General features: G+C 44.7%; 1 protein-coding gene across 1 annotated transcript in view; it reads left to right on the top strand.

Moving 5' to 3' along the window:
- LOC139414185 (zinc finger protein 385B-like) overlaps nucleotides 1-23,724 on the top strand; it is a 122,400-nt gene that overhangs the window by 83,986 nt on the left and 14,690 nt on the right. The window contains exon 3 of the mRNA XM_071162072.1: nucleotides 270-380. Within this exon, the coding sequence (XP_071018173.1) occupies nucleotides 270-380 (111 nt within the window). The remainder of the gene's footprint in view (nucleotides 1-269; nucleotides 381-23,724) is intronic.

Below are 23,724 nucleotides of genomic sequence, written 5' to 3'. Positions count from 1 at the left end.
GTGAGCTAAGTCACATACGCCTAAAATAACATTGCGGGACTGCGGTTGGGTTTGAGACCAGTTCTTGCAGTAGGGAGTGGGAGTCCGACAGAAAGCCAACAAGTGCGGGGCGGGAGCAGGATGAAGAAATCGGTAATTGGGGGCGACATTTCCCACCCGTTGCCAGTCAAAGTTGCGCCCCTGCTCTCACACACACATACTCTCTCTCCCTTTCTCTTTCTCCCCCTTTATTTTTAATCTGGTCTCTATGTGCTCTGCTTGTTTTCCAGATGGACCCTGTGCAGAAGGCCGTAATTAATCACACATTTGGAGTCTCCATCGCGCCGAAGAGAAAGCAAGTTATTTCCTGCAACATCTGCCAACTGCGCTTTAACTCAGATGTGAGTACATGGGAATCCCTTCTCTCTCTCTCTCTCTCTCTCTCTCTCTCTCTCTTTCTCTCATGGACAGCTTTGTACATTGTCATTTGTCTTCAGGTAGCTATATTAAGTGGTGTGAAGTGTGTGTTCCCCAGACAGTCAACTCTAAAGGTTCAGGGAGTACGATAATGTATGATTAATACAATTAATGATATCAAGACATCTATTTGCTGGCATCCATATTAGGACAATGTAAGTTGTCAGTAAGTTCTCTGACAGTCAATCAACTCTATAGGATGTTATGGATCATGCAGAAGGGGAATTTTTTTAATGTGTTCTTTATTTAACTTTTATTTAACGAGGCAAGTCAGTTAAGAACAAAATCTTATTTACAATGACGGCCTACCCAAGCCAAACCCTTCCCTAACCTGGACGACGCTGGGCCAATTGTGCACCGCCCTATGGGACTCCCGATCACGACCGGTTGTGATACAGTCCGGTATCGAACGAGGGTCTGTAGTGATGCCTCTAGCACGGAGATGCAGTGCCTTAGACTGCTGTGCCACTCGGGAGCTAAAAACAGTGGGGTGGACATGGGGATTGAACCACTGTCTCTAGTGGGGCGATTTGCTATTCGTTAACATACTGCTTGTTGTGTCTCCTGTTTAATGCCTCTTCAATTGACAGCAGCTGGGCTCTATTGTCCTCGGTCCAAGTGTTTTCCTCTCTCATACTCTCGCCAGACATGTGAAATGACTGAGGGTGTTTGAGACTGTTGTAGACAGGCAGCGTTCAGGAGAGCTTAAGTGTTGCAGTGTTTAAGTATTGCGGAGTTGACATTCTCTGCCCTGTGTAATTAGGTAGCAGTTGACTCTGAAAGGCTCATCAAATAGATGCAGTCAGAGAGAGAGACAGTGACAGAGAGAGGAGGAAAAAAGAGCAAGATCTTGTGAAATAAGCCCTACTGTGGAAGAGGAGGGTTCCACTGTCCTCCACTCATCATGGTCATAAAATCAAACAAACCACAGCACTATGGGCGAAACAGGACTTGGATCATTGACTTGTAAGTTTCCTTACCAACTCCTTTGGTACATAATGGAAGTTTCAAGGGAGGGTATTAGGGGAGGATCTTTCTTATCAGAGCGTTTCAATGATTATCCAAGAATCTTCAGTTTCTACTGAACTGTAGTGCTGAACTCTTATTCCTGACCTCGTCAGTGTTTCGGAGCAAGAGTGCTGATCTAGGATCAGTTTTTTATTTTCAATCATGATGAATTAGATTACATGGACATGGGGGGACCTGATTCTAGATTGGCACTCTTACTCTGAAACGCTTTATGAAAAAAGTTGGTTACTATGTGCCATGGTTACTGTGTGATTGAGAGCATAGCTGATTCAATATCAACAACATTGCAGAGGCATTTCACGCCAGACTACCCAAAATATAATTATGATGTTTTGCGTCTTCCCCAAATTAAATTCATAGAAAGGTCCGGGATTCAATCCGCAATGTACGTTTTAAAGCCAATGTTCCCGTGTTCGCAGAGACCAAATTCACAGTAAATGCTGCAAATGGCAGATTTGGTCACTGATAAGTGCCTAAATTGGAACGTAGTGGCTGTAACATTCTATACAGTACATGATGTCGGAGCCCAGAGTCTCCACTTTACAGCTCTGTATACTATTAAACTGACAGCTGTTCTAAACTTGAGCAGCAAGTGCAACAAGAAGATGCCCCCATCCTCACAGCAAATTGGGCTACTTTGGCAAATATTTTGTTGTCTGAGTGAGGAGAATGTGCACTTCACATTTCCGTATTATAAAATTCATGTAATTTACAGTATCAATGTTTATGATCACTATGTTTGATGCACAGCTACAAGGATGACATGGCATTTTTCCTGTGTTGTTCTGAACAGAATGAGCCTATGTGTGTCGTATTTTGGAGAAAATTTGCCATGGAATACTCACTTGAATGCACTCATGACTCCATTCTGTGGGCACCAAACGTGTTATCTCTGAAGTGCCTTGTGAAAGGCTATCACTGTAAGATCGTATTTTATAGCTAGTCATGTCAGCAATAGAATAAGCTTTCAAATGTTGCCCACCTGACCCAGATTGCAGTTTATAGTGGGCTGTTTTTGGATTGCGTAAACAACAGTAATTGTGTGATGGTGGGGATGCAGGGCTGTGTTCCAAACAAAAAACTACAAGAATGCTTGCTTCAGTTCCTCAATGGCACAGCTAGACGAGCAAACAAATCACATATTAATTAAATTACTTAAGAACTGTGCACACTTTGGAGAGTTATGTGGCCACTTGGAGACCAGTGAGACCTCTAATTCAAACCCTTGTCATTTTTTTGTCTTATGTTGCACCTACCCTAGATTTCCATGAATTCTTATTATATTACTGAATGTATCCAGAGTATTTTCAGATTTCGTTATTGACAAATGCTGCGAAAAGTACAGTAAATGTAAAATGCACATTAAACCAACAGTGTAATGTGTGATGTCTGGACTATCATTAAATGTGAAGATGTATTTAAATCAAATCAGTTCTCTAGGTTTAATTATTACGTGATTAAACTAATCCCGTAAACATGAATTAACTAGGAAGTCGGGGCACCACGGGAAAATGTTTAGAGCTACAGAGTTATCATTTCCCGAATATAACACTAATTACAGTCTTCCATTAAGGATTACTAATTGTTACCTTCTATCAGTCTCATCTGATCGTCGTAAAATTCTTTATCTGCACAAACCCTAGTTTCAATAAGGAATCAGCAACATACAAATTGGTTTAATTATGTATTTACTAACTAACTAAATAATCACAGAAATACATCAAAAACAAACAGTAGATATTGGTTACTAACAATGATAGAAAGTCACTAGTGAGCTAAGTCGATATGACGGCTTGGTAGACAAAGGGAAGGTGGTGTGGACTGAGAAAGAGCAGGAATTACAACATGGATTCACTACACACAGTCTATAATTATATTAATTGAAATGCTAATCCTTTGCCCATGAACGGCCCGCTCATTCAAAAAGAAATTGCAATTTATATTTACGCCCATATCTCGTTGTTGTTTTCTCTGTTGGAATCCTCAATTTTCCTGTAGGGTTTATCAGAGTCTCTGGTTAACTTTAATTGAAGTCACAAAGTATTTTGTGGTTGTAGGCGGTTAGAATGGATACTTCAGATGTTCTCATAGAATAGATGCTTCGACGGATGTTGGTATTCTCGTCCTAGGTTTACGTAATTTCTAGCTGCAGTGTAGTAATTTGTGTCGTCTAGAATTTCTCACTTATTCTGTAGTGAATCGATAGTCTCACAGTTTAACCATTTCCAGCTGTGTAGCCAATAGTCCACGTGGGATGGTTTTCTAGTCTTATCGTTTGTAGGGGTCTTAACCATTCACAACCACAGCTCATGCTGGGGTTTGCTTAGTCTGATGTGAATTCGGTCATCCCTCTCCAACCAATGTATCTTCACTTGGGTAGGGCCACTGAGTCAGCATAAAATTACTTCTGAAAACAATTCTCTCATTTAGAAGGCTAAAATTACATTTAATCTTTTAACAATTAGTTTCATATTTACATTTCAATTGCACAACAATTCCATGTGAATCTGAATGTGAATCTGAATCTGAACTAATGTGTAGACTTTCCAAGATATCATTTATGTTGTCCTATCATCAGATATTAAGTCCCAAACAACAACTGATCTGACATCATATTCTTTAAGTACCAATGGACACTTTCAACTGGTTGGATAACAGAAATATTACTCCATTCCACAACCTTTTTATGTTACTGTCTCTCTCTGGGGGGTGGGGGGGAGGTGGTTTTATGACCCTCACCCAACAGGGCAGAGTCATGACAAATGTTTGGATTCAGTCTTGTGTCAGGTGAACTGTTGTGTCCTCACCTTTTGGTTTAATCATTTCTCCATAATCTCCAAAGTGATCCCTTTCAATTGCTACCATGGTTATGCATATGCTTCTCATATTTCTTCTGGTAGAAACATTTCAATTTGACCCTTTCCAATACTCACACTCTTATTACAGATGGCGTCCTGAGTAAGGCCAAAATGTTTCTAACTTTAATGAATTATTGCTCAAATTATTTTGGATACAGATTTCAGATGTATGCCAAACACCCTTCCCTCCAAGGACCTTTCTACAGATTTTAAAGAATATCCAAAACATCATGATTATCATTTGGCCAAACCGGCATGCATTTGCCCTGCATTATTGATCAAAGGGAATTAAAAATATATATATATAGAAAGTCAGAGGCTGGAAATATATAACCAACTAATACAATTTTTTAAGGATTGACGGCTCTCAGTGTCACTCTGAATGGGCCTTGTCAGTTTCTGTATGAAGTCTATAATCAATGGCTTTGTCAATTTTATATTGCCCTTCATCTCTCTCCATGCAAAACCATGTAATTTAATATTCCCTCGCCCCACTTGTCAGGCGATTCAAACCCCACAGGCTGTGTGGTGGCCTCTGGGAGGCAGGTAGAAAAACAGAGGTACAGTGCATTCGGAAAGTATTCAGACCCCTTGACTTTTTCTACATTTTGTTACATTACAGCTTTATTCTAAAATTGATTAAATTGTTTTTTTCCCTTCATCAACCTACACACACTACCCCATAATGACAAAGCAAAAACAGGTTTGGAGATTTTTTGCAAATTTATAAAAAATAAATATTGAAATATCACATTTATATAATTATTCAGACCTTTTACTCAATAACATTGTTGAAACACCTTTGGCAGTGATTACAGCCTCAGGTTTTCTTGGGTATGAAGCTACAAGCCTTGCACACCTGTATTTGGGGATTTTCTCCCATTCTTCTCTGCAAATCCTCTTAAGCCCTGTCAGGTTGGATGGGGAGCGTCGCTGCACAGCTATGTTCAGGTCTCTCCAGAGAGGTTTGATCGGGTTCAAGTTTGGGATCTCGCTGAGCCACTCAAGGACATTCAGATACTTGTCCCGAAGGGTCATTGTCCTGTTGGAAAGGGAACCTTCACCCCAGTCTGAGGTCCTGAGCGCTCTAGAGCTGGTTTTCATCAAGGATCTCTCTGTACTTTGCTCCGTTCATCTTTCCCTCAATCCTGACTAGTCTCCCAGAAACTGCGACTGAAAAACATCCCCACAGCAGGATGCTGCCACCATGCTTCACCGTAGGGATGGTGCTAGGTTTCCTCCAGACATGACGCTTGGCATTCAGGCCAAAGAGTTTAATCATGATTTAATCAAACCAGAGAATCTTGTTTCTCATGATCTGAGAGTCTTTAGATGCCTTTTGGCAAACTCCAAGGGGGCTGTCATGTGCCTTTTACTGAGGAGTGGCTTCCGTCTGGCCACTCTACCATAAAGGCCTGATTGGTGGAGTGCTGCAGAGATGGTTGTCCTTCTGGAAGGTTCTACCATCTCCACAGAGGAACTTTAGAGCTCTGTCAGAGTGACCATCGGGTTCTTAGTCACCTCCCTGACCACTTCTTCAATTTAAGAATAATGGAGGCCAATGTGTTCTTGGGGACTTTAAATACTGCAGACATTTTTCAGTACCCTTCCCCAGATCTGTGCCTCGACACAATCCTGTCTCTGAGCTCCAAAGACAATTCCTTCGACCTCATTGCTCTTAAATGCACTGTCAGCTGTGGACATTATATAGACAGGATGCACCTGAGCCCAATTTTGATTCCAAAGCAAAGGGTCTGAATACTTACGTAAATAAGGTATCTGTTTTTTACATTTAGTAAATTTGCAAAAATGTCAAAAAACCTGTTTTCACTTCGTCATTATGGGGTAGTGTGTGTAGATTGAGGAGGAAATTGTTCTATTTAATCCGTTTTAGAATAAGGCTGTAACGTATCAAAATGTGGAAAAAGTCAAGGGGTCTGAATACTTTCCAAATGCACTGTATTGTCATATTTCTGAGGTGGACTGACAGGTTGATTAGGGTCATTTTCATTAGGACACACAATGGAAAACAAAAATGAGCTTTTCTTATTGGACGAGTCTAAGTAGTCCCTCCCTATTTCAGGCTGTTTTTTTCAGTTTGGTGCCTAATGAACACGACTTTGTTTCAGTAAGGATGCATGAAGGAACAGAGACCATTGACCTGTTAAAGTAGACAGCTAATGGAGGAAACCCAACCAATCAAAAATTCAGTAGTGTTTGCAACTTCCTGACATCCCACAAGTTTGCCTCATGCGCTTTGGTTAGGGCTGAATATAATTACCTTTGACACTGAAATATGACACTGTGTGTCTGTGTGCCCGTGCGTGTGTGTGCGTACATGCATGTGTGCGTGCATGCATGCCAAACTTGGTTAAATACTTTTGAAATCATTATAAATACGTTAGCTGGGTTTTGAGATTGCCTGGCACAATGGAACCAATAGAATAGTCACAAAAGTGCAAACTGCACCTTCTGCACTTGAAGTAGGCTAAAGCAAATGCTAAAAGTATTTGAAGGGTTTCAAATAGTATTTGAACCCAGGTGTCTGGCGCGTGCATGCTCGTCTGTGTTTGGCACTACAGATTAAAATGTGATTGATATAATCCGGTTCCATGTATGTTCCCCTCAAGGCACGTACTCTGAGTGAAGATCAAACCCCAAGAATATTTCCCAAATGAAGCTAGTGAAGTTAGATAGCAATTTACAGCATTAAATCCGCTGCCACTGTTATTGTATTTTTTGGGGTGAAGCATTAGTGAATTGAAAAGGAATAAGATAACCACGAACACTTTGATGTATTACTTCTATGTCTGAGTCCCACATGGCACTCTTTTCCCTATTTAGTGCAAGACCTATGGGTTCTGGTCAAAGGTAGTGCACTTTATAGGGATAGGGTGCCATTTGGGACGACCCCTAAATCTAGACGGCAGAGAATAATCAGATAGGATAGAAGCTGATTCATTGAAGAGAAGGAAGAAGCTTTTATTCACTGAAAAGAGGATCCATTGTTCTTTCTAAGGAAACTTTATTGAGTAGTTTTATATGTAGGCTTCTACTATACCTGTAGAGTCTCTAAACACTACAGCTATAGTGGCATCCAAAGAAATAAATTCAGCAAAAAAAGAAACAGCCCTTTTCAGGACCCTGTCTTTCAAAAATAATCCATAAAAATCCAAATAGCTTCACAGATCTTCAGTGTAAAGGGTTTAAACAATTAATGAACATGCACCTGTGGAATGGTTGTTAAGACACTAACACCTTACAGACGGTAGGCATTTAAGGTCACAGCCATGAAAACTTAGGACACTAAATAGGCCTTTATACTGACTAAATAGGCCTTTATACTGAAACACACCAAAAGAAAGATGCCTAGGGTCCCTGCTCATCTGCCTGAACGTGCCTTAGGCATGCAAGGAGGCATGAGGACTGCAGATGTGGCCAGGGCAATAAATTGCAATGTCTGTACTGTGAGACGCCTAAGACAGCGCTACAGGGAGACAGGACGGACAGCTGATCGTCCTCGTAGTGGCAGACCCCATGTAACAACACCTGCACAGGATTGGTACATCAGAACATCACACCTGTGGGACAGGTGCAGGATGGCAACAACAACTGCCGAGTTACACCAGGAATGCACAATCCCTCCATCAGTGCTCAGTCTGTCCGCAATAGGCTGAGAGAGGCTGGACAGGACTTTTAGGCCTGTTGTAAGGCAGGTCCTCACCAGATGTCACCGGCTACAACGTTGCCTATGGGCACAAACCCACCGTAGCTGGACCAGACAGGACTGGTAAAAAGTGCTCTTCACTGACGAGTTGCGATTTTGTCTCACCAGGGGTGATGGTCAGATTGCCGTTTATGGTCGAAGGAATGAGCATTACACCGAGGCCTGTACTCCGGAGCGGGTTCGATTTGGAGGTGTAGGGTCCATCATGGTCTGGGGCGGTATGTAACAGCATCATCGGACTGAGCTTGTTGTCATTACAGGCAATCTCAACACTATGCGTCACAGGGAAGACTTACTCCTCTCTCATGTGGTACTCTTCCTGCTGGCTCATCCTGACATGACCCTCCAGCATGGCAATGACACCAGCCATACTGCTCGTTCTGAGCGTGATTTCCTGCAAGAACGGAATATCTATGGCCATGGCCATCGAATAGCCCGGATCTCACGTCTGGGACCTGTTGGATCGGAGGGTGAGGGCTAGTAGGGCCATTCCCCCCAGAAATGTCCGGGAACTTGCAGGTGCCTTGGTGGAAGAGTGGGATAACATCTCACAGCAAGAACTGGCAAATCAGATGCAGTCACTGAGGAGGAGATGCACTGCAGTACTTAATGCAGCTGGTGGCCACACCAGATACTGACTGTTACTTTTGATTTTGACCCCCCCCCCCCCCCCCCCCCCCCTTTGTTCAGGGACACATTATTCATGTCTGTGGAACTTGCTCAGTTTATGTCTCAGTTGTTGAATCTTATTTTGTTCATGCGAATATTTACAACATGTTAAGTTTGCTGAAAATAAACGCAGTTGACAGTGCGAGGACGTTTCTTTTTAGCTTAGAATCAAGATTCTGTTTCTATGGTGGCAGCTATAACAAGTTTGAAGTGGCCTGTGCTTACACATTTGGTACAAATCAAGGATTATGCCACGCCTCCAATAGCAAGGTATTGCCAGGTGTACAGGGTGAAAGAGGGTAGGAGGGAGCATGAGTTTGCTCTGGAGCACTAGAGTGACAAGTGATTCAGATGGCCATGCAAAATCAGGGAGGTATATAGTATAGAGGTAGCCTGGTCCCAGATATGTTTGTGCTGTATAGCCTTACAGCCTTACGCACATGCATATATGGGACCAGGCTAGAGTAGTAGTGTTGGGGATCTTTACTTGCAATGACTGTGATATGGTTGTCTTACTTACCTTAGTTAAATGCACTGACTGTAAATTGCTCTGACTAAAATGTCAAATGTAATCCTAGGTCTTCCTCATGACATGATATTCTCTCTGTAAACCAATAAGGAAACTGTAGTTTTGAGCATGTGTAGGAATGTATTCTTTCTCTGATTTTCTGCCCAAACTCTGTATGCCATGGGCTCTCCAACCTTGTTCCTGCAGCTACCCAGTGCATAATTTGGGAAACCAAGTGAAATCTGTTCAGCAACATCGATAGTAACATGTTTTCTCCACAAAACCCATGTCATTTAACTGTAGACAGCCCCTCTATATTTTTTGTTGTACTTTGTACCCCTGATAGCCAATTGGTAGTCCCATCGCTGGAACTCCCGTGTGGACTTAGGAGAGGCGAAGGTCGAAAGCCATGCGTCCTCCAAAACACAACCCTGCCAAGCCAGACTGCTTCTTGACACACTGCTCGCTTAATCCAGAAGCCAGCGGCACCATTGCGTCAGCGGAAACACCATACAACTCCAAAGTCAGCGTGCATGTGCCCGGCCCACCACAAGGAGTTGCTAGACCGCGATGGGACAAGGACATCCCGCCCTGCCAAACCCTCCCCGGACGACGCTGGGACAATTGTGCACCACCTCATGGGTCTCCCGGTTGTGGCTGGCTGCGATACAGCCTGGTATTGAACCCGGGTCTGTAGTGATGCCTCATGCACTGAGATGCAGTGCCTTAGAATGCTGCGCAACTCAGGAGGCCCAGCCCCTCTCTCTGTGCTCTTGAGAAAGGAATAAAGGAGAGAGGGGAGAAGATGACTTTATTAGGTCAGTGCACTACTTTCACGTGTCGATGTTGGTTTATTGTTTTGTTTTGGAGTTTCACTGAAATAAAGATGTGGAACTCTACACACGCGCCTTGGTCCATCTCTCCTCACAATTGTGACAGGATCAAGCAGCGTGTGACAGAGGTAGTTTTGGACCTGGGAAGAAACGTTGTGAGGTTGTGAGACCCTTCCTTGGAAGGAGACACAAAGGAAGGTGGAAGGACAGCAATGACGCCGGAGACCGTGGCCACAGAAACCCCAAGATTTTTTGGGGGGAGGCACAAGGGGTGGTCACAAGGGGTGGTCGGCGGAGCAGCGGAGAGTGGAAGAGCGGGTCATCAGTGCCGGTGCCATCTGTGCCAGCTCACCGTGAAGAGCCAGAGACCGTCAGGGAGGTGATGGAGAAGTTGGGAGAGATGAGAGAAATGTTGTGTAGGTGTGTTCTGCACGGCATCCGACCTGAAGAGCCTGTCAGCAGTCTGGTGAGTCCTGTGCCAGTTCTCCGCACCCTTCCTGAAGTGCGTGTCACCAGTCCGGTGCCACCTGTGCCGGATCCTCGCACCTGGCCTCCAGTGCGTCTCCCCGGCCCGGTACTTCCGGTGCCAGCTCCAAGGCTGGTGTCTTCCTCTGCGGCGGTGCCCAGTCCAGGCACGGTATCCAGTCCCGCTCCAGGGCAGGAGCCTTCCTCTGCGCCGGTGCTCAGTCCAGGCACGGCGGCCAGCCCAGCTCCACGGCCGGAGCCTTCCTCTGCGCCGGTGCCCAGTCAAGGCACGGTGTCCAGTCACGCTCCAGGGCAGGAGCCTTCCTCTGCGCCGATGCCCAGTCCTAGCACGGCGTCCAGTCCCGCTCCAAGGCCGGAGCCTTCCTCTGCGCCTGTGCCCAGTCCAGGCACGGCGGCCAGCCCAGCTCCACGGCCGGAGCCTTCCTCTGCTCCGGTGTCCAGTCCAGGCACGTCCTGTGCCAGCTCCCCGCACTAGCCCTGAAGTGCCTGTCATCAGTCCGGTGCCACCTGTGCCGGCTCCACGCACCAGGCCTCCAGTGCGTCTCCCCAGTCCGGTACATCCTGTGCCAGCTCCCCGCACTCTCCCTGAAATGCGTGTCACCAGTCCGGTGCCACCTGTGCCGGCTCCACGCACCTGGCCTCCAGTGCGTCTCCCCAGTCCGGTACATCCTGTGCCAGCTCCCCGCACTCTCCCTGAAATGCGTGTCACCAGTCCGGTGCCACCTGTGCCGGCTCCACGCACCAGGCCTCCAGTGCGTCTCCCCAGCCCGGTCCTTCCTGCGTCGGTGCCCAGTCCAGGCACGGTGTCTAGTCCTCCTCCAGGGCAGGAGCCTTCCTCTGCGCCGATGCCCAGTCCAGACACGGTGTCCAGTCCAGCTCCAAGGCCGGAGCCTTCCTCTGCGCCTGGGTGTCCAGTCCAGGCACAGTATCCAGTCCAGCTCCAAGGCCTGAGCCTTCCTCTGCGCCACTGCCCAGTCCAGGCACAGCGTCCAACCCAGCTCCAGAGCCAGAGCCCTTAGGTCCAGGCACGGCGTTCAGCCCGGCGTCATGGCCGGAGCCTTCCTCTGCGATGGTGCCCAGTCCAGGCACAGCGTTCAGCCCGGTGCCATGGCCGGATCCCGGGTCTGGGAGGGGGCTACGACCCGCACAGGAGCCGACACTAGACACCCCCCTAACCCCCCCATTTGGTTTCAGGTTTTGTGGCCGGAGTCCGCATCAAATCTTTGATTTTCTATGGTGTAGTAGGTCAGGGCGTGACTAAGGGGTGCTCTAGTTCAATATTTCTATGTTGGTGTTTTGTATGGTTCCCAATTAGAGGCAGCTGGTAATCGTTGCCTCTAATTGGGGATCATATTTAGGTAGCCATTTTTCCCACCTGTATTTGTGGGATATTGTTTGTGTGTGTGTTAGTTTCACGACTTATGTTACGTTTCGTTGCTTGTTTATTTTTTATTTTTTTAAGTTTCACTGAATAAAATACGTGGAACTCAGAACACGCTGCACCTTGGATCGTCTCTCATAACGACCGTGACAGTTATTCTGTAGATAAAGGTAATGTGTCAGCCTATTAATTATGAAAACATAAAAATGCCCTATTACTAGGCTATTCAAAATCAAATAAAAATGTGCTACAATTTTAGGGTAACTCAGTAAACCGTCCTGCACAATCAATAAACCAACAGCTCGCCTAGGCCTATACGTTCTCTCCCAGACTCATGGATAAAACATTTGGAGTGTTGTATAAGGTAACCAGTCCATCCAATATGCATTATAATACAGTCCACAGTCAAAGATGATTACTAGAATTTGTTTAATTTTGGAATATATGCTAAACCAATTATGTATCAAAGACATCTTAAATATTTTTTCTAATTTGTATTTCTGCTTTGCGTAATAGGCTAAAGCTGTATAACATCACAGTCAATATTTTAATTTGTGGTTTGGGGGGGGGGGGGGGGGGGGGGGGGGGGGCTTGGGCTCATGTATAGGCCTATGCATATGGGAGTTTTGAATTAATCCTCACCTTTCATTTTGTTAGGCTTTGAAACAACATCCACTTAGTTTCAACCTGTTGATCAACTTCTTTCTTCAAATGAATCAATCACAGTGAGGTGAGTTTCAAAAGCACATACTGTTTTGATGAGTGGCACAGCGGTCTAAGGCACTGCATCTCAGTGCTAGAGGTGTCACTACAGACCCTGGTTAAATTCCAGGCTGAATCACAACTGGCTGTGATTGGGAGTCCCATAGGGCCGCGCACTGTGATTGGCCCAGTGTCATCCGGGTTCGGGTTTGGCTGGGGTAGGCCGTCATTGTAAATAAGAATTTGTTCTTAACTGGCTTTCCTAGTTAAATAAAGGTTAAATAAAATAGAGCCCTGAGTACTAGGCCATTAGCGACCTGATGGTATGTTAGGGAGTTGGGTACTACCAATGTATGTCCAGAGTGCATTAAAGGAGATTACTGTGACTCAATGGTCACATGTAATTGTACTCCGGTCATAACTTATGACTGCCAGTGTGGCAGTAACCGCAACAGCCTTAGGTGGTAATGAACAAGTGTGTTCTTGTACACAACCGTTGGTTTAGAGAGTGACTGCTGGGTGTACACTTTCACTTATTTTGGAAGTGATTGTGTGTGTGTGTGTGTGTGTGTGTGTGTGTGTGTGTGTGTGTGTGTGTGTGTGTGTGTGTGTGTGTGTGTGTGTGTGTGTGTGTGTGTGTGTGTGTGTGTGTGTGTGTGTGTGTGTGTGTGTGTGTGTGTCCTCAGTGCACCACACTTCTCCAGTGTGTGTGAGCCACATGAAGAAATCACATACTATCAATACTTTTGGGTTTAAGTTTCGCTTTCAAGTTCATTATTTTAGTTTCCAATACTAAGAATTTTGTTCTCGACTTCAGAAGTTTTGCTTTATATTAATGGCACAAAAGTAATTCAGTCTAGAGGATTGCATCATATAATAACACTATTACACTACTGAAGGTATTTATAGTGGCAATCCTTAATTGAAACATTAACTAAGTGTACTCCCCACCACAGTTTCAGTAAAGAGCTGAAGGATGTGGCTGGAGAAATGCAACCACTCTCAAATTCATAGTCTAAATCAAATAAAATAAAATTTTATTGGTCACATACACATGGTTAGCAGATGTTAATGTGAGTGTAGCAACATGCTTGTGCTTCTAGTTCTGACTATGCAGTAAAATCTAACAAGTATCTTACAAATTCACAACAACTACCTTATACACACAAATGTAAAGGGATGGATAAGAATATGTACATATAAATATATGGATGAGCGATGGCATAGGCAGATGCAGTAGATGGTGTAGAATACAGTATGTACATGAGATGAGTTATGTAGGATATTTAAACATTATTAAAGTGGCGTTATTTGAAGTGACTAGTGATACATTTATTAAGTCTGTTTATTAAAGTGGCCAGAGATTTGAGTCTGTATTTTGGCAGCAGCTTTTCTATGTTAGTGATGGCTGTTTAACAGTCTGATGGTCTTGAGATTTAAGTGGTGACATTGAGACTGTGGCTGTGCCTCGACCTAGGTTGGGCAAAACTTAACATGGCGGTGTTCGCTTTAGCAATCTCACTGGAATAAAGACCTCCATTCCTGCCATTATTGAAAGAGATTGTGATACTTCACATCTCAAAATAGGGCTACTTAATTTAAATCCCTCACTTCCAAGGCAGTTATAGTCAATGAACTAATCACTGATTAGGGAGGAGGAGGTGTTGCTAACATTTATGATAGCAAATTTCAATTTACAAAAAAAATAGAAAATTGTCTTTTGAGCTTCTAGTCATGAAATCTATGCAGCCTACTCAATCACTTTTTATAGCTACTGTTTACAGGCCTCCTGGGCCATATACAGCGTTCCTCACGGAGTTCCCTGAATTCCTATCAGACCTTGTAGTCATGGCAGATAATATTCAAATTTTTGGTGACTTTAATATTCACATGGAAAAGTCCACAGACCCACCCCAAAAGGCTTTCGGAGCCATCAGCTTTCGGGCGGCGTTTGGCGGTCAACGTCACCAGTCTTCTAGCCATCGCCGCTCCACCTTTCATTTTCCATTTGTTTTGTCTTGTTTTCCTTCACACCTGGTTCACATTCCCTCATCAGACTAAATGTATATTACCCTCTGTTTCCCCCATGTCTGTGTGTGGAATTGTTCTTTGTGTAGGGTGTTACGCTACAGGCTGGCTTGCGCTAGGTTTGTTTCAAACCTATGTTTGTTTGTTTTGTTTAATCCGGTTCATGTTACCGTGGTTGTGCTTTGTGCTGCCTCGCCTGTGCCTTTGGGCCAGGTTGTATATTAAAGTTCTCCTGTTGTCACCCATCTCTGCTCTCCTGCACCTGACTTCCTGGCAACCAGTCACTCACCCTGTTCCAGTGGGTTTTGTCCAACATGTCTCCGGACCTACTCACTGCCACAGTCATAATCTGGATCTAGTTTTGTCCCGTGGAATAAATGTTGTGGATCTTAATGTTTTTCCTCATAATCCTGGACTATCGGACCACTATTTTATTACGTTTGCAATCGCAACAAATAATCTGCTCAGACCCCAACCAAGGATCATCAAATGTCGTGCAATAAATTCTCGGACAACCCAAAGATTCCTAGATGCCCTTCCAGACTTCCACCGCCTACCCAAGGACGTCAGAGTACAAAAATCAGTTAACCACCTAACTGAGGAACTCAATTTAACCTTGCTCAATACGCTAGATGCAGTCGCACCCCTAAAAACAAAAAACATTTGTCATAAGAAACTAAATCCTTGGTATTCAGAAAATCCCCGAGCTCTGTAGCAAGCTTCCAGAAATTGGAACAGAAATGGCGCCACACCAAACTGGAAGTCTTCTGACTAGCTTGGAAAGACAGTACCGTGCCGTATCAAAGTATCACTGCTGCTCGATCATCCTATTTTTCCAACTTAATTGAGGAAAATAAGAACAATCCAAAATGTATTTTTGATTCTGTGGCAAAGCTAACTAAAAAGCAGCATTCCCCAAGAGAGGATGGCTTTCACTTCAGCAGTGATAAATTCATGAACTTCTTTGAGGAAAGGATCATGATCATTAGAAAGCAAATTACAGACTCCTCTTTAAATCTGCGTATTCCTCCAAAGCTCAGTTGTCCTGAGTCTGCACAACTCTGCCAGGACCTAGGATCAAGGGAGACACTCAAGTGCTTTAGTACTATATCTCTTGACACAATGATGAAAATAATCATGACCATCAAGCAGCATACTGGACCCTATTCCGACTAAACTACTGAAAGAGCTGCTTCCTGTGCTTGGCCCTCCTATGTTGAACATAATAAACGGCTCTCTATCCACCAGAGGTGTACCAAACTCACTAAAAAGTGGCAGTAATAGTGGCAGTAATAAAGCCTCTCTTGAAAAAGCCAAACCTTGACCCAGAAAATATAAACACTATTGGCCTATATCAAATCTCCCATTCCTCAAAAAAAAAAAAGCTGTGCCTTCCTGAAGATAAACAATGTATACGAAACGCTTCAGTCTGGTTTTAGACCCTATCATAGCACTGAGACTGCACTAAATTACCTTTTAATGGCGTCAGACCGAGGCTCTGCATCTGTCCTCATGCTCCTAGACCTTAGTGCTGCTTTGTAACCATTGATCACCACATTCTTTTGGAGAAATTGGAAACCCAAACTGGTCTACACAGACAAGTTCTGGCCTGGTTTAGATCTTATCTGTCGGAAAGATATCAGTTTGTCTCTGTGGATGGTTTGTCCACTGACAAATCAACTGTACATTTTTCACTATATATTTTACCTCTTGGTGATGTCATTCAGAAACATAATGTTAACTTTCACTGCTATGCGGATGACACACAGCTGTACATTTCAATGAAACATAGTGAAGCCCCAATATTGCCCTTGCTGGAAGCCTATGTTTCAGACATAAGGAAGTGAATGGCTGCAGATTTTCTACTTTTAAACTCGGACAAAACAGAGATGCTTGTTCTAGGTCCCAAGAAACAAAGAGATCTTCTGTTAAATCTGACAATTAATCTTGATGGTTGAACAGTCGTCTCAATTAAAATTGTGAAGGACCTTGGCGTTACTCTGGACCCTGATCTCTCTTTTGACGAACATATCAAGACTGTTTCAAGGACAGATTTTTTCCATCTACGTAAAATTGCAAAAGTCTGAAACATTCTGTCCAAAAATGATGCAGAAAAATGTATCCATGCTACCCAGATAAAGCACTAAATAAACTTCAGTTAGTGCTAAACACGGCTGCTAGAATCTTGACTAGAACCAACAATTTTATCATATTACTCCAGTGCTAGTCTCTCTACACTGGCTTCCTGTTAAGGCAAGGGTTGATTTCAAGGTTTACTGCTAACCTACAAAGCATTACATGGGCTTGCTCCTACCTATCTTTCCGATTTTGTCCTGCCATACATACCTACATGTACACTACGGTCACAAGAAGCAGGCCTCCTTATTGTCCCTATAATTTCTAAGCAAACAGCTGGAGGCAGGGCTTTCTCCTACAGAGCTCCATTTTTATGGAATGGTCTGCTTACCCATGTGAGAGACGCAGACTCGGTGTCAACCTTTAAGTCTTCATTGAAGACACTGGCTTACTGGTGCTCTTCCATGTCGTCCCTAGGAGGGGTGAGTCACTTGAGTGGGTTGAGTGACTGACGTGATCTTCCTGTCTGGGTTGCCACCCCCCGATATCGTCGGATGGGGCCACAGTGTCTCCCGACCCCTCCTGTCTCAGCCTCAAGTATTTATGCTGCAGTAGTTTGTGTCGGGGGCTATTGTCAGTCTGTTATATCTGGAGAATTTCTCCTGACTTATCCGGTGTCCTGTGTGAGTTTAAGTATGCGCTCTCTAATTCTCTCTTTAAGCATGTGGGAACAGCAGACTGGGATAAGGATTGATTGAATATGTCCTTAAACACACCAGCCAGCTGGTCTGTGCATGCTCTGAGGACGCGGCTGGGGATGCCGTCTGGGCCTGCAGCCTTGCGAGGGTTAACACGTTTAAATATTTTACGCACGTCGGCTGCAGTGAAGGAGATTCCGCAGGTTTTGGTAGCAAGCCGTGTCTGTGGCACTGTATTATCCTCAAAGCGAGTAAAGAAGTTGTTTAGTCTGTCTGGGGGCAAGACATCCTGGTCCGCGACGGGGCTGTTTTTCTTTTTGTAATCCGTGATTGACTGTAGACCTTGCCACATACCTCTTGTGTGTGAGCCGTTGAATTGCGACTTGACTTTGTCTCTATACTGACGCTTAGCTTGTTTGATTGCCTTGCAGAGAAAATATCTACACTGTTTGTATTCGGTCATGTTTCCGGTCACCTTGACCTGGTTAAAAGCAGTGGTTCGTGCTTTCAGTTTCGCGCGAATGCTGCCATCAATCCACGGTTTCTGGTTTGGGAATGTTTTAATAGTTGCTGTGGGTACGATATCGCCGATGCACTTGCTAATAAACTCGCACACCGAATCAGCGTATTTGTCAATGTTGTTGTTTGACGCAATGCGGAACATATCCCAATCCATGTGATCGAAGCAATCTTGAAGCGTGGAATCAGATTGGTCGGACCAGCTTTGAACAGACCTGACCGCGGGAGCTTCCTGTTTTAGTCTCCGTCTATAGGCAGGGAGCAACAAAATGGAGTCGTGGTCAGCTTTTCCGAAAGGAGGGCGGGGGAGGGCCTTATATGTGTCGCGGAAGTTAGAATAACAATGATCCAGGGTTTTACCAGCCCTGGTAGCACAAACGATATGCTGATAGAATTTAGGGAGTCTTGTTTTCAGATTAGCCTTGTTAAAATCCCCAACTACAATGAATGCGTCCTTAGGATATGTGGTTTCCAGTTTACATAGAGTCAAATAAAGTTCGTTCAGGGCCATCAATGTGTCTGCTTGGGGGGGAATATATGCGGCTGTGATTATAATCGAAGAGAATTCTCTTGGTAGATAATGCGGTCGACATTTGATTGTGAGGAATTCTAAATCAGGTGAACAGAAGGACTTGAGTTCCTGTATGTTGTTATGATCCCACCACGTATTGTTAATCATAAGGCATACATCCCCCCCCTTCTTCTTACCAGAAAGATGATTGTTTCTGTCGGCGCGATGCGTGGAGAAACCAGCTGGCTGTACCGACTCCGATAGCGTGTCTCGAGTGAGCCATGTTTCCGTGAAGCAAAGAACGTTACAGTCTCTTATGTCTCTCTTTAATGCTACCCTTGCTCGTGTTTCGTCAACCTTGTTGTCAAGAGACTGGACATTGGCGAGTAGTATGCTCGAGAGCGGTGCACGATGTGCCCATCTCCGGAGCCTGACCAGAAGACCGTTTCGTCTGCCTCTTTTACGGCGTCATTGTTTTGGTTCGCCGGCTGTTATCCACTCCATTGTCTTGGGTGGTGGGCAAAACAGAGGATCCGCTTCGGGAAAGTCGTATTCCTGGTCGTAATGATGGTGAGTTGACGTTGCTCTTATATCTAGGTGGTCCTCCTGACCTAAGATTACCTGGGGTACCAATGTAAGAAATAACACGTAAAAATAGAAAATACTGCATAGTTTCCTATGAATGCGAAGAGAGGTGGTCATCTCTGTCGGCGCCGGAAGTGCCCATTCCTCCTGACAGAGCTGGTGTAACTGAGTCAGGTTTGTAGGTCTCCTTGCTCGCACAGGCTTTTTCAGTTCTGTCCACACATTTTCTATAGGATTGAGGTCAGGGCTTTGTGATGGCCACTCCAATACCTTGACTTTGTTGTCCTTAAGCCATTTTGCCACAACTTTGGTACTATGTTTGGGGTCATTGTCCATTTGGAAGACCCATTTGCAACCAAGCTTTAAGTTCCTGACTGATGTCTTGAGATGTTGCTTCAATATATCCACATAATTTTCCTGCCTCATGATTCCATCTATTTTGTGAAGTGAACCAGTCCCTCCTGCAGCAAAGCACCCACCAACCCATTTGTCCTCCAAACATAATTATGGTCAAACAGTTCTATTAAATTTTTGTTTCATCAGACCAGAGGAAATTTCTCAAAAAATTACAATCTTTGTCTCCATGTGCAGTTGCAAACTGTAGTCTGGCTTTTTTAGGTTTTGGAGCAGTGGCTTCTTCCTTGCTGATCGGCCTTTCAGATTATGTCAATAAAGGACTAGTTTTACTGTGGATATAGATACGTTTGAACCTGTTTCCTCCAGCATCTTCACAGGGTCCTTTGCTGTTGTTCTGGGATTGATTTTCACTTTTTGCACCAAAGTATGTTCATCTCTAGGAGACAGAACGTGTCTCCTTCCTGAGCGGTATGACGCTGCGTGGTCCCATGGTGTTTATACTTGCGTACTATTGTTTGTACAGATGAATGCGGTACCTTCAGGCATTTGGAAATTGCTCCCAAGGATGAACCAGACTTGTGGAGGTCTACAATTTTTTTCTGAGGTCTTTGCTGTTTTCTTTGATTTCCCATGATGTCAAGGAAAGAGGCACTGAGTTTGAAGGTAGGCCTTGAAATACAGCCACAGGTACACCTCCAATTGACTCAAATGATGTCAATTCGCCTATCAGAAGCTTCTAAAGCCATGACATAATTTTCTGGAATTTTCCAAGCTGTTTAAAGCACAGTCAACTTAGTGTATGTAAACTTCTGACCCACTGGAATTGTAATACAGTGAATTATAAGTGAAATAATTGTTGGAAAAATTACTTGTGTCTTTCACGAAGTAGATGTCCTAAACGACTTGCCAAAACTATAGTTTTTTAACAAGAAATGTGTGGAGTGGTTGAAAAATTAGTTTTAATGACTCTGACCTGTGTATGTAAAGTTCTGACTTCAACTGCATGCTTAATTTAGAGTTATTTATGCCACTTGGCTGCATGATGGGACTCTAATGATGATTTGGAAAAAATTTGCATGAAAGGCATGATCTCTGATTTGTTATTGTGCCGGCTGCACACACTTCATCAGTCTCTCATTCACAATATGACAAGCACTAGATAATATTTTCAACAGGCCTCAGATATCCTGGTGGTAATTCCCCTTGTGTGGTGTAATGCCCCCTAAATAAATCCTTGCCTTTTACGGCCACCCTTGGGCTGAATATAATTCTCGTTCTCCTGGCTAAAATGCTCTAAAGCACCTCTCGCTCACGTGGCTCTCTCAGATATCTCAATTCTTACTAGCCGATGCCAGTCACGTGATCATTTCAGCTAAGTAGGTTACAAGTGAATGAAGACAGACACATCAGGAATGCAACTGCGTGTGTCCCTCTTATCGAATTCCGAACAGCATATTGAAGATGTTAGAAGTGTCCACATTTATCCTACTTTTCATCATTCAACAAGATGAGTCGGCCTAACGAACAGCAAAAGCACTAGCCTATGTCAATCTACTATTCCCCCATAGTACAAAAGTTGATCTATTCTTGTAGTCAACTTGTCCTTCTGTGCAATAAATTAATATTCCAAACATACTCGCATCAAAAAAACTTTTAAAAGCATTGAGGCTGATGTAACAGATCAGAACCGTTTAGCTTAAAATGTTGATAAACTATTAGGCTATTTCTTCACATTATAAGTGCAGCAATGCGCACACGGCAGTACGCTATAAATACGAATATTCCAAAATAAAATCAATTTGCGGTAATACACTGTTCTCGAAAGTAACAGCAAATGCAATTATGCATGTAATGCTACATTATAAAGGTGCATTTTTATGGTGAAAATGATCTTCCCCAAACTTGAAACTCACATGCAGCCTATGTACAGTATGCCAGTTAGGCTCTACACTAGTTATAAAGCAGATTAATGTGCTTAATTTTAAGAAGCTATTTGGCCAGCATTGTGATACAAACCATCAAAACATATAGGCCTATGGGCTAGGCTACATGAGGTGTGTGACTATGATTTGAAAAAGTCGCAATGCTCTGATTCTTGCCTTACTGTATAAGCTGGGCATCATACACAAGTGAAAATACACTGCTCAAAAAAATAAAGGGAACACTAAAATAACACATCCTAGATCTGAATGAATGAAATATTCTTATTAAATACTTTTTTCTTTACATAGTTGAATGTGCTGACAACAAAATCACACAAAAATGATCAATGGAAATCAAATTTATCAACCCATGGAGGTCTGGATTTGGAGTCACACTCAAAATTAAAGTGGAAAACCACACTACAGGCTGATCCAACTTTGATGTAATGCCCTTAAAACAAGTCAAAATGAGGCTCAGTAGTGTGTGTGGCCTCCACATGCCTGTATGACCTCCCTACAACACCTGGGCATGCTCCTGATGAGGTGGCGGATGGTCTCCTGAGGGATCTCCTCCCAGACCTGGACTAAAGCATCCACCAACTCCTGGACAGTCTGTGGTGGATGGAGCGAGACATGATGTCCCAGATGTGCTCGATTGGATTCAGGTCTGGGAAACGGGCGGGCCAGTCCATAGCATCAATGCCTTCCTCTGGCAGGAACTGCTGACACACTCCAGCCCATGAGGTCTAGCATTGTCTTGCATTAGGAGGAACCCAGGGCTAACCGCACCAGCATATGGTCTCACAAGGGGTCTGAGGATCTCATCTCGGTACCTAATGGCAGTCAGGCTACCTCTGGTGAGCACATGGAGGGCTGTGCGCCCCCCCCCAAAGAAATGCCACCCCACACCATGACTGACCCACCGCCAAACCGGTCATGCTGGAGGATGTTGCAGGCAGCAGAACGTTCTCCACGGCGTCTCCAGACTCTGTCACGTCTGTCACGTGCTCAGTGGGAACCTGCTTTCATCTGTGAAGACCACAGGGCACCAGTGGCAAATTTGCCAATCTTGGTGTTCTCTGGCAAATGCCAAACGTCCTGCACGGTGTTGGGCTGTAAGCACAACCCCTACCTGTGGACGTCGGGCCCTCATACCACCCTCATGGAGTCTGTTTCTGACCGTTTGAGCAGACACATGCACATTTGTGGCCTGCTGGAGGTCATTTTGAAGGGCTCTGGCAGTGCTCCTCCTGCTCCTCCTTGCACAAAGGCGGAGGTAGCGGTCCTGCTGCTGGGTTGTTGCCCTCCTACGGCCTCCTCCACGTCTCCTGATGTACTGGCCTGTCTCCTGGTAGCGCCTCCATGCTCTGGACACTACGCTGACAGACACAGCAAACCTTCTTGCCACAGCTCGCATTGATGTTCCATCCTGGATGAGCTGCACTACCTGAGCCACTTGTGTGGGTTGTAGACTCCGTCTCATGCTACCACTAGAGTGAAAGCACCGCCAGCATTCAAAAGTGACCAAAACATAAGCCAGGAAGCATAGGAACTAAGAAGTGGTCTGTGGTCACCCCCTGCAGACCCACTCCTTTATTGGTGTCATGTTGTGTCTTGTCTCTGTCCTTTCCCTTCACCCTGTCTCCCTCTGCTGGTCGTTGTTAGGTTACCTTTTCTCCCCCGCTTTCTCCCAGCTGTTCCTTGTCTCCTCTAACTACCCATTCACCCCGTTTCCCACCTGTTCCCTTTTTCCCTCTGATTAGGTCCCTATATCTCTCTCTGTTTCTGTTCCTGTCCTTGTCGGATTCTTGTTTGTTTGTGTTTCATGCCTGAGCCAGACTATCGTCATGTTTGCTGTAACCTTGTCCTGTCCTGTCGGAATCTGCCGGTCTATCTGAGCCTACCTATGTTTGGTTATTAAAGAAGCTCTGTTTAAGTTAGTTCGCTTTTGGGTCCTCATTCACTCCCCATAACAGAAGAATCCGACCAAGAATGGACCCAGCGACTTCGGATCCTCTCCACTCAGCCGTCGGGATCCAGGGAGCGATGCTAGGCAGACACGAGCAGGAAGTGTCTGCTGCTCGACATGCCGTTGAGACCCTGGCCACCCAAGTCTCCAACCTCACAGAACAGGTTCACCATCTCCGCCTCGATCCACCGGCCACTTCCAGGGCTTTCGAATCTCCGGAGCCCAGAATCAATAACCCGCCGTGTTACTCTGGGGAGCCCACTGAATGCCGCTCGTTCCTCACCCAGTGTGATATTGTGTTTTCTCTCCAGCCCAACACTTACTCCAGGAGCACTGCTCGTGTCGCCTACGTCATATCTCTCCTTATTGGACGGGCTCGTGAGTGGGGCACGGCAATCTGGGAGGCAAGG

Source organism: Oncorhynchus clarkii, chromosome 7, assembly GCF_045791955.1.
Source record: "Oncorhynchus clarkii lewisi isolate Uvic-CL-2024 chromosome 7, UVic_Ocla_1.0, whole genome shotgun sequence".
Lineage (NCBI taxonomy): Eukaryota > Metazoa > Chordata > Actinopteri > Salmoniformes > Salmonidae > Oncorhynchus > Oncorhynchus clarkii.
This window is presented reverse-complemented; position numbering and strand designations above follow the sequence as displayed.